The sequence below is a fragment of the Propithecus coquereli genome, unplaced genomic scaffold (genome assembly GCF_000956105.1).
Source record: "Propithecus coquereli isolate 6110/MARCELLA unplaced genomic scaffold, Pcoq_1.0 Scaffold598, whole genome shotgun sequence".
Classification (NCBI taxonomy): domain Eukaryota; kingdom Metazoa; phylum Chordata; class Mammalia; order Primates; family Indriidae; genus Propithecus; species Propithecus coquereli.
Genome location: NW_012151929.1, coordinates 671,989 through 683,218, shown reverse-complemented (window position 1 = coordinate 683,218; position 11,230 = coordinate 671,989). Strand labels below are relative to the sequence as shown.

General features: G+C 60.3%; 1 protein-coding gene across 1 annotated transcript; it reads left to right on the top strand.

Annotated features, from left to right (window-relative positions):
- The first annotated feature begins 519 nt into the window (after positions 1–519).
- Positions 520–10,530, top strand: SLC4A1 (solute carrier family 4 (anion exchanger), member 1 (Diego blood group)). Its single transcript, XM_012659069.1, has 17 exons — positions 520–567; positions 1,342–1,522; positions 1,618–1,753; positions 2,189–2,312; positions 2,463–2,547; positions 2,715–2,899; positions 3,437–3,647; positions 3,898–4,092; positions 4,261–4,409; positions 4,520–4,714; positions 5,684–5,857; positions 6,299–6,388; positions 6,893–7,059; positions 8,236–8,489; positions 9,388–9,557; positions 9,655–9,828; positions 10,450–10,530. Exons 2-17 carry the CDS (start codon positions 1,369–1,371, stop codon positions 10,528–10,530), a joined length of 2,544 nt encoding a protein of 847 aa, XP_012514523.1. The 5' UTR covers positions 520–567; positions 1,342–1,368.
- Positions 10,531–11,230: the final 700 nt, after the last annotated feature.

Genomic DNA, 11,230 nt, shown 5'->3' with positions numbered 1-11,230 from the left:
AAATGAGGACTGGGGGTTGGGGGGGAATATAAGGGGCTGCCCCCACCCTGGTGCCCGAGCTCAGCTTGGAGGCGGTGAGAAGCTGGCGGGCTGGCCGGCTTGTTGAGGCTTGTGGGCAGGTGTGACGAGGGAAGGGGGTCTGGCCCCAGAGGTGGCAAGGGAAGGAGGCATCTCTAGGAGGCTCCTGAAAATTGCCATTCAGGACTTACAGTCACCGCGGACAGGTCCCTTCCCTTCATCACTGAAGGCCTCCCGAGCTGCATCTCAGGGGTCCTCAACGAGGCCCAGGTGGGGGGTGCAAGGCTCAACTAGGGGGTGCCAGGCTGGGCCTAGGACAGGTGTGGGAAGCCCGGTCCCACTGGGGTGCCAGGGGCCCAGCCCACAACCAGCGGGAGGGAGTGGGGCAGCCGCCACGCCTGGGCCTCTGGGGCTCAGAGTGGACGGTTGCAGAAGGGCCTCAAGGGGCATTGTTGGGGGTGACCCTAACCGGCCGCTGGGTTTTCAGTTGACCTCACTGAGCGGACGGCCCCAGACTACGCCACCACATCGCAGCCGGGCACGCACGAGGTGAGGACCCCAGGCTGCCCAATTCTCTCTCCCACGCCGCCTCTGGGACCCACCATCCCACCAGGGGAAGGGAGGAGCAAAGGGGCAGAGGCAGCTTCAGGCTGGGGGAGACCCCACGAACGGGCAAAGAAAGAGTGGGGGTCCCAGGAAACAGGTGGGGGGGAAGAGGACACCCCACTGACAGGGAGACGTGGGCCCCCGGGGGAGGTCCCTGGGCAGAGATAACCGACTGCTGAGGGCTGAGTCGCAGGCCCCCGGGCCCTGGCTGGGCTGTCAGGTGCTCATGGGGGAAGCACAGAGTTCCATACACGCTCTCCTCTGCCCGGCCCCCCAGATCCCTGCTGGGCGCCAGCCTGTCTAGCTGGTTAGGAATTTGGGCTGGCCCTCAGTTATGGCCCTGGGAGTGGCCACCTGGCCCCAAGACATGCTGAGACACACATCCACTCAAAGATCCTGGAGCCAGGAGACTGACCCGATGACTCTCCTGGCCCCTCTAGCCTCGGCCACCAGGCCCGAGCTTCCCACGCCTTTCCCCGCCGCAGTGGCCACTGCAGCACCCCTTTTGGTCCAGAGGTTCTCCAAATGCCTTCTGAAAAGGGGTTGAGGGCCTGCTCAGGAGGTTGGGACCCTTGAGCTTCTCCAATGCTCTGAGCTCAAGGTCTGCCCCTGGCCCTCCAGGGCCCTGGGCCTCTTACAAGCCCCTCTCCAGGGCTGCTGATGCCCACTGTGCCCTGGGCCCTGCCCGGGGACTAACTCCGGCCTGTGGGGCCGCAGGTCTACGTGGAGCTGCAGGAGCTGGTGATGGACAGGAAGAACCAGGAGCTGCGATGGATGGAGGTGGCACACTGGATGCGACTGGAGGAGAACCTGGGTGAGGACGGGGCCTGGGGCCGCCCGCACCTGTCTTACCTCACCTTCTGGAGCCTCCTGGAGCTGCAGAGAGTCTTTGCCAAGGGTGAGTCCCCCGGGCCCCTCTGGGACCCCTGCGTGTGAGCTTTGTTGGCGGAGGCTGTGGTCCCGCCGCCCCGCTAACCCCTCCACTGCCTGCAGGTACTGTCCTCCTGGACCTGCCGGAGACCTCTCTGGCCGGAGTGGCCAACCACCTGCTGGACAGGTTTATCTTCGAGGACCAGATCCGGCCTCAGGACCGAGAGGGGCTGCTCCGGACCCTGCTGCTCAAACACAGGTGCCCCTGCCTGCCAGGGCCTGAATTCCACACCCAGAGGGCCCACCCTACAGCCCACCTGGCCCAAAGTCTCCCCTACAGTCCAGCTGGCCCATCAGGCAGGGGTCCACTTTTCCTCCACTACGGATCCCACCTCTGACACCTCGGAAGGGGTGGCCATGTTTCATGCTCAGAGTCAGGAGCCGCTGGTCCCCAGGAAGGCAGACCTACGAGGCCCTTTCCTCCATCCACTCTTGATCCTACCTAGTTGTTCCAGAAAGAGGCCACCCACTTACATCCACAACATCCTTTGAGCAGAGGCTCTGATTCTGCCACCCCAGGGTCACTCTGGTCTGGTCTGGGAAGTCTCACTTGATGTCCACCCTTGATCCCTCACACCACTGATAGCCCAGCCTGAACAGCTTGCTCAGCCCATGTCCCCTGTATGTCCTTCAGCCACGCCAGAGACCTAGAGGACCTCGGGGGTGTGAAGCCTGTGGTCCTGGAACGCTCTGGGGACGCATCGCAGCCACTGCTCCTGCAACAACCCTCGCTGGAGACGCAGCTCTTCTGCCAGCAGGTGAGGCAGGGGTGTGTAGGGAGAGCCAGAAAGCCTCCAGCCTGAACGTGCTTAGAAGTGAGAATGGGAAGGGGAGGAGGGGGCTGGATGCTCAGGTCTCCCGGGTCCAGAGTGGCCTGGGGACTCCCCTCACCACCCTCCTTCCCACAGGGAGAGGGGGGCCCTGGAGGGCACTCGCCATCTGAAATTCTGAAAGAGATTCCCCAGGATGCAGAGGCCACCCTGGTGCTCGTGGGTAAGAGCTGGTGTCTCTACCCCTCAGCCCTCCACACACCCCGCTTCTGCCACATGTTCTGGCCTAGCCCACCCTTCCTTGAGCCTGGACCCCCGTGGCTCCTCTCTGAGGGACACCGCCCCCAGACCCCCTCAGCCTGGCCTGACCCCCTCGTCCCCCCGCCACAGGCCGCGCCGCCTTCCTGGAGCGGCCAGTACTGGGCTTCGTGCGGCTGCAGGAGGCCACGCCGCTGGAAGAGGCCGTACAGCCGCCGGTGCCTGTTCGCTTCCTCTTTGTGTTGCTGGGACCCGAGGCGCCCCACATTGACTACACCCAGCTCGGCCGGGCTGCTGCCACCCTCATGTCAGAGAGGGTGAGGAGGGGCCGCGAGGGCTTGGGAGAGCCCAGGAGCTGGGTGGTGGTTGAGACCCATTCTCCACCCTGGACCAGCCTGGGTCACCTTAGGTTCACTAGTCTAACCCATTCAGTCTAATTCAGCTGCTTCTGTCCCACCTGGCCAGGGGCAGCCCAGGTATGCGTTGTCTGGCCTCCGCTGCCCGAGTGGCCTGGTTCAGTCTGGTTGGCTCTGGCCTGGCTGCTCTAGTCTGGCCCACTCTGACCTGGTTCTATCTGCTTAGGTCTGGCTTGGTCTGGCCTAGTCGTTCTAGTTCTAGTGGTCTGCCTGACCCACCTGGTTAGCTTTAGCTCCTTCTTTCCCCACCCAGGGCCCCCGTCTGTCTCCCCAGAGCCCTTTCTTAGTGGGGAGCAGGGTGGGAGAGGGGCAGGAAACCCAGTGCCCAGCAATGGGAGCTGGACGAGAGGGTTCTGCTCCCAGGAGGCCCTGGTTGTGGACGCCTGGGTCCTTCCGCTGAGCGGGTCCAGGCAGCCTGACCCTCTCTCCTGCCGCCAGGTGTTCCGCACACATGCCTACCTGGCCCAGAGCCGGGGGGAGCTGGTGGACTCCCTGGAGGGCTTTCTGGACAGCAGCCTGGTGCTGCCCCCCACGGACATGCCCCCCAAGCAGGCCCTGCTGAATCTGGTGCCCGTGCAGCAGGCGCTGCTCCGGAAGCGCTACCTACCCAGCCCTGCCAAGCCAGATCCCGGCTTCTATAAGGGCCTAGGTAGGTACCTGCCCTGCCCAGCCAAGGCTCTCTGACCCCACAGACCCTCAGACACCCAGCACAGCCTCCACCTTCCCACCAAGTGCCCCTCTATCGCCACCCCCTGTGCCCACACCTGCCAGCCTCCTTGGCCACCTATTCCCATCAGACAATCCCCCTCGCCCCCTCCACTCCCCTCTCCCATGCCTCCCCCTGCTGCCCTCCCTGACCATGCTCTTGTCCTCCACCACAGGCTTGGCTGAGGACTCAGGGGGCCCTGAAGGCCCAGATGACCCCCTGCAGCGGACAGGCCGGCTCTTCGGGGGCCTGGTGCGTGACATCCGGCGCCGCTACCCCCATTACCTGAGTGACATCACAGACGCACTGAGCCCCCAGGTCCTGGCTGCTGTCATCTTCATCTACTTTGCTGCCCTGTCACCCGCCATCACCTTCGGTGGCCTCTTGGGTCAGTGCCAACACCTGTCCCCCTAACGCTCACTTTTGACCCTCTGGCTTCTGCCTCGGGCCCAGACTTCTGACCTTTGGACCCCTGCAACAGCCTACCCAGGACTTGCTCTACTAGCCCCCGGAAATGATCTCCTGACCTTGACCCCACTGTGATCTCCACCCGCAGGAGAGAAGACCAGGAACCAGATGGGGGTGTCGGAACTGCTCATCTCGACTGCGGTGCAGGGCATTCTCTTCGCCATGCTGGGGGCTCAGCCCCTGCTCGTGGTTGGCTTCTCGGGCCCCCTGCTGGTGTTCGAAGAAGCTTTCTTCTCGGTAGCTGTGGCCTGGGCCCCCTCTGACCCTGACCCTGTAACCAACCCCCGGCTCCACCTGCGTGGCGCCTGAGGCCCTGACTGACCTGACTCCCTCTGCCTTCCCCGCAGTTCTGCGAGAGCAACGGCCTGGAGTACATCGTGGGCCGTGCCTGGATTGGCTTCTGGCTCATCCTGCTGGTGGTGCTGGTGGTGGCCTTCGAGGGCAGCTTCCTGGTCCGCTTCATCTCCCGCTATACCCAGGAGATCTTTTCCATCCTCATCTCCCTCATCTTCATCTATGAGACCTTCTCCAAGCTGATCAAGGTGGGGGCCATGGGGATGTGAGTGCACGTGTGAGACTATGTGTGAGACCATGTGACTGTGCGTGTCCTTGCACACGTCTGTACGGCATTTGTGTGGCCTTGTGTCCACCTGTGCGTATAACCGTGTGTCTGTGTGTTGTCACACGTCTGCATGCGAGACTGTGCCACTGTGTTGACTGTGTTGTATGTGTCAACACCTGCTGCCTGCGGCCCAGGATCCTTGCCCTGACTGCGCAGAGTGACTGTGCGTGGGAGGCGCCTGTGCGCACACGGCCAGTTCGTGACCACACACGATGTGACTAGCGGGCAAGCGTGTGTGAGACTGGGCACTGCGCGGTGCATGCACAGAGAGGGCGGTGGGGGCTCTTCAGGCTCTGAGGTCCCTCACTCCCTCTCCTGCACTTGTCCTCAAGAACCGCAGGGCCTGCGGACCGAGGGCCCTGCCCCCTTAGCTTATGTCTTGTCATCTTAAGCTGTGCTTGCCTCGGTGTCTGCCTTTCCTATGGAGGAAGGCTGGAACGCTGTATGTCTTCCATGATTTTGTTGGTGATGGGGCTTTCTGTGTCCAGATCTCTTAAGATCTTTTTAGAAACCTCCCTGGCAATCATTTCCTGTCCTCCAGCCATCTCTCGTCTCCCAGGCCCTGGTGTGAGTGTACACACACACACTCTCATTGCCTCTGTGGGCCACCCCACCCAAGTCTAGCCTGGTCTTCACGCCTGAAAACCACACTGTAGAATCCCACTGCTCCTCTGTTACCATGTCAGTTGAGGAAGATGGATGGATGGATGATGGGTGGATGGGTGCATGATGGATGGATGAATGAATGGATGGATGATGGTTGGATGGATGATGGTTGGACGAGTGGACGGTGGATGGCGGGGACGGCAGAGCTGGGTAGATTTAGCTGATACTTTCCAGCCCAAGCCAAGGCTGGGAGGGAACAGGATCCCTGGGTTTTCTGCTTCAGATTTTCCAGGACCACCCACTGCAGAGGAAATATAACTCCAATGTGCCGATGATGCCCAAACCTCAGGGCCCCCTGCCCAACACAGCCCTCCTCTCCCTTGTGCTCATGGCCAGCACCTTCTTCTTTGCCATGATGCTGCGCAAGTTCAAGAACAGCTCCTACTTCCCTGGCAAGGTCGGCACACCCTCCCTACCCATCCTTGCCTACACTGCCTTATCTCAGCCCAAATCCCTCCAGCTTTCCCACTGCCTTCAGTTCCCCTTCTTTCCCCAGATCTCCATTCCCAATCCCAAGCCTCCCTGGCCCCCTCCCTACACGGGGTTTCACTCTGCATGCCAGGCTGTCTCCCTTCCTTGGCATGCCCAGGCTGAGAACCCAGCGGGGAATGAAGGACAGTTCTTGGGAGGAGTGGAGAAGCTGTGGGGCCAGGGCTGGGGTTGGGCCAGGGGAAGAAGAAAGGAGGCAGGTGTAGTCGAGGTGCAGGGCAGGGCATTGGATGCTGATGTGTCCCGCGGGAAGAACAGGGCCCCTGGGTGAATGTGGGGCAATGGGGAGGAGGGGAAGGCAGGAGGTGGGAAGAAACGACTGACCACTGGTCCCTTTGCTTCCCTCCAGCTGCGTCGAGTCATTGGGGACTTCGGGGTCCCTATCTCCATCCTGATCATGGTTCTGGTGGATTTCTTCATTGAGCATACCTACACCCAGGTGAGCCCTCCTCCCACCGCTCACACCCACGACAGCCCCCAGGTCCTCATTTCCTTCCCCCAGCATACCCCCTCCCCAGAACAGCTTTCTCCAACCTGAAGCCAGCTAGGATACCTCTACCCCGTCCCTGCCTCCCTGAGAGCCCTATGTTCTTCTCACAGCCCCATGGGACCCCTCTGGCCAAAGCAAGGGGTTGGGTCAGTTGCCCCCTTTGTTCCTTAAACTAGAGTAGTAAAAAAATGTCTGCTTTGGAGCCAGACAGATTTGGGCATGAATATCAGCTCTGCCACCAAACAGCTGTGCGATGTGGGGCAAGCTGCATAACCTCTCTGATCTGGTTTCTTCATCCATAAAGTTGGGAATGCGCAGACGGTGTAAAGGGATTAGTGCAGTGACTGGGTTCAGAGCAGGTGCTCAACAAGTGCCCCCCACCCAACCCCCTGATGCCTGGGATCCTGGCTCCCCCTGCCCCTGATGTTCTCACCGGCTGCTCCCCTCCCACAGAAACTCTCAGTGCCCGACGGCCTCCAGGTGTCCAACTCCTCCGCCCGGGGCTGGGTCATCCACCCCCTGGGCTTGTTTTCTCCCTTCCCCATCTGGATGATGTTCGCCTCCGCCCTGCCTGCCCTGCTGGTCTTCATCCTCATATTCCTGGAGTCCCAGATCACCACGTGAGAGACAGAGCGGGGGCCTGGGCCTGGAGGGTCAGAGGCAGGGAACGGGGAGGCTCCAGGCCAGAAAAGATGAGCACTGCATGCTAGTCTCATGGGGCATGCGGCCTCCCTGCCTAGCAGGAGTGTTGAGTGCTCAGGGGCAGGTCCGTTTGTGGGACCTGAAGTTGTATAACTTGGAGAGCTCTTTTTAAGAAAAAGGATGCAAAATGAGGCTGGGCGTAGCTCATGCCAGTAATCCCAGCACTTTAGGAGGCCAAGATGGGAGGATTGCTTGAGCCTAGGAGTTCAAGACCAACATGGTCAATATAGAGAAACCTCATCTCCACAAAAAATTTAAAAATTAGGCAGGCGTGGCGGCACATGCCTATGGTCCCAGCTACTCGGGAGGCTGAGGCAGGAGGATCACTTGAGCCTAGGAATTTGAGGTTACAGTGAACTATGATCACGCCACTGCACTCCAGCCTGGGTCACAAAGCAAGACCCTGTCTCAAAAGAAAACAAAGCAAGGCCGGGTGTGGTGGCTCACACCTGTAATCCTAGCACTCTGGGAGGCCGAGGCGGATGGATCGTTTGAGCTCAGGAGTTTGAGACCAGCCTGAACAAGAGCGAGACCCTGTCTCTACTAAAAATAGAAAGAAATTAGCTGGACAACTAAAAATATATAGAAAAAATTAGCCGGGCATGGTGGCGCATGCCTGTAGTCCCAGCTACTCGGGAGGCTGAGGCAGGAGGATCGCTTGAGCCCAGGAGTTTGAGGTTGCTGTGAGCTAGGCTGACACCATGGCACTCTAGCCCAGGCAACAAAGTAAGACTCTGTCTCAAAAAAAAAAAAAAAGTTAAAAAAAAAAAAAAGAAAACAAAGCAAAACAAAAAAGGAATGCAAAACGAAAAGTATAAAATTAGGAGCGGGGTCTTGAAAGGGGCAGAAGCGAAGGCCCTGGAGCTTAAGCTGCGTGAGCCTGTGACTCGGGCTGTGACGCTCTGCAGACATTCGTGCTCTTAGAGTCTGCTTTCTCATGCCGGGCGGGAGGGCGGGCAGCAAGGACTCACAGAGGGAAGGGCACAGAAGACAGAACCAAGGTTTGAGGCACCCAAGTGTAGAGAAGGAAGGAGGAGGCAGAAGGGTGAGGTGGGGGAGAGCCCGGCTGACCTCTGACCTCCCCCTTCCCCCAGGCTGATAATCAGCAAACCTGAGCGCAAGCTGGTCAAGGGCTCTGGCTTCCACATGGACCTGCTGCTGGTTGTGGGCATGGGCGGGGTGGCCGCCCTCTTTGGGATGCCCTGGCTCAGCGCCACCACGGTGCGTACTGTCACCCACGCCAACGCCCTTACCGTCATGGGCAAGGGCAGCACCCCAGGGGCTGCAGCCCAGATCCAGGAGGTCAAGGAGCAACGGATCAGCGGGCTCCTGGTCTCTGTGCTTGTGGGTGAGCGAGAGCTACCTTCCCTCTCCATCCTCCTGCCCCGCCCACACCCCCACCCTGCCCTTAGGATCCAGTGCCCACGCAGCCCTGCCCATGCTGCAGCCGGGTCCCCACACACCCACTGCCCACATCTCCCTGGCGTCTGCAAGGCGCTGGGATGGGCGTCTGAACAGGGAGGAAGGGGGTCCTCCACTCCTGGGGCTGTCTCTAGACCAGACCCTGCCTTCTGAGCTTGTCTGACAGAAGTTCAATGGACTGTGGGTTCCAGCCTGCCCTGCTGCTAACTCGGCATCCCTCCTTGTCTCTGGGTCTCAGTTTCCCTGTCTGTATGGTTATAGGAGTCATTAGATATCCTCAGTTCTCTTACGGCTCAGCATGGCTGATGCAAGGGGCGATGCTCCAGGCACAGTCCCGGGGTGCGGGGCAGAAGACAGAGGGTCACTGGGGTTGATCCCTGCTCTGGAGCAGCCAAGAGTCCAGCCGGGCTCAGGGTGGGCAGTGCCATGGTCGCTGATGGAGGGCTGGGGAAGTTTCCCAAAAGAGGTAAAGTTGACTTGGAGGAGGGTTAAGATTTGGAGGGTGATGAAGGCGTTCTGGGCTGGCATGAGGGGAAGGGTGTTTCTCTGAGCTCTGTGACCCCCACTAGGTTAAGGGAGTGGGCTTAAGTCAGGTAGGCAGGAGTTTGACTCCCTGCTAGCTGTGTGGCCTTAGGTGGGTTGTTCACCTCTCTGAGCCTGTTTCCTCATCTGTAAAATGGGGGTAATGCCTATTAACAGGGCCCATAGAAAAGGCTCCATATGGCACCTATTGTTTCATTCCCAGCCCCAGACAGGGGCCTGGCCCCGCTGGTGCAGGGCCACTGGGCGCCTGGGGATGAGAGTGTGCGTGGCTCCCCCCGCAGGCCTGTCCATCCTCATGGAGCCCATCCTGTCGCGCATACCCCTGGCTGTGCTGTTTGGCATCTTCCTCTACATGGGTGTCACATCCCTCAGCGGCATCCAGCTCTTTGACCGCATCTTGCTTCTGCTCAAGCCATCCAAGTACCACCCAGATGTGCCCTACGTCAAGCGGGTACACGGCCCTCTTGACTGCCCAGCCGGGCTGGGGCTAGGGTTGGAGTGGGTGGGTGCTGGGGTGGGCAGGCACTGACCCCAGCCTCCACCTGCAGGTGGAGACCTGGCGCATGCACCTGTTCACGGGCATCCAGATCATCTGCCTGGCGGTGCTGTGGGCCGTGAAGTCCACACCCGCTTCGCTTGCCCTGCCCTTCGCCATCATCCTCACTGTGCCCCTGCGACGCTTCCTGCTGCCACTTATCTTCAAGAATCTGGAGCTGCAGTGTGTAAGTGGCTGCCTGGGGCTGCGGCACAGGAGCTGGGATAATGTGCGGGATGCGTCTCGGAACCAGGGCAGGCGGGACAGCATCATGGGTACAGTCCAGGTCTGGGGCTCGCGTCTGGGTCCCGGCCTGCCACGTCCTAGCGTATGGTCCAGAACAAGTGGCCTCACCTCTCGGCAGCTCCGTTTTGCTCGCCTGTAAAGCGAGGAATGATGACAGGGCTGGAGAAAGCGTTAAGAGGCACACAGGATGTGCCCCACGGGAGCTGTCCCTACCCCTGAGTGGCTAGCCCTGTGGTCTTCCAAATCATTTGGGACAGAGTCGCTCCTCTAATAGAATTCTTCCAGATATGACACAGGTCACTGTGGGGATGCCCTGGTGACGGGGTCCCCCGCTCACCCTCCGCGGGCCTGCCCCTGCTGGGGTACCAGATCCCCAAGGGCCCCTCCCCCTTTGACAGCCATTCATCCAGACCAATCCTAGAGGCTAGGGGGACAGAACAAGACTTGTCCGAGGTTCAAAGAGAATAAACCCTCTCCCACATCCAGAGGTGCCTCTAAGCACCCAGGGAGGGCTCATCTGGCCCCCAGGCCTCTCACCCGTTCTCCTTCCTGCCCCCTGCAGCTGGACGCAGATGATGTCAAGGTGACCTTTGACGAGGAGGAAGGTCTGGATGAATATGACCAAGTGCCTATGCCCGTGTGAGGGGCAGGCCCAGGCCCCAGACCCCCTATTCTGCTTCCGCACCCTCCCAGGAGAAGCTGAAGTTCATGGGCATCTCATGGACTCCAGGCCCCTGCTGGGGCAGCAGCTGAGGCCCCAGGGCTGTGGGTGGGAAGGAAGGGGTGTCCAGGAAACCTTCCGCAAAGGGCAGACTGGCTTTCCTGGCTGGAGATGGCTGACAGGACCCACATTAGGGGATCTGCTCCATTGTCCCTCCTGTTGCCACACTGCCACGGGGGTCCCCTGCTGGATGACTTAGATCTGACCCCCACCTCTTCATGGCACAGACAGGGGCAGAAGCAAAGGTGGGAGGTAGGGGTGGTGGTGCTTGTTGTGTGACCTTGGGCAAGTCCCCTGACCTTTCCAGCCTCTGCTTCCTCTTCTGTAAAACGGGCATATTGATAGTAATGCCCGCGTTACAGGATGGTAGTCATCATTCTTCTTTGACTGCCCAAGGTCACACAGCCCCTGAGCAGCGCAGCTGGAATTTGAACCAGGCCTTCTGACTCTGAGGCCAGAGCTCTGTCCTCTGCTAGTCACCCGCCTTCCCTTCCCAGAAGTGGCCCTGCTGACTCCTCCCTCCCCCACTGCTCCCAACCCCTACCTCAAGACCCCCTTTTCTGGTGCCAGAGAGAGGTGTCGGGGAGGGATAGGTGGGGGTGAGGATCCAAATGGGCTGGGA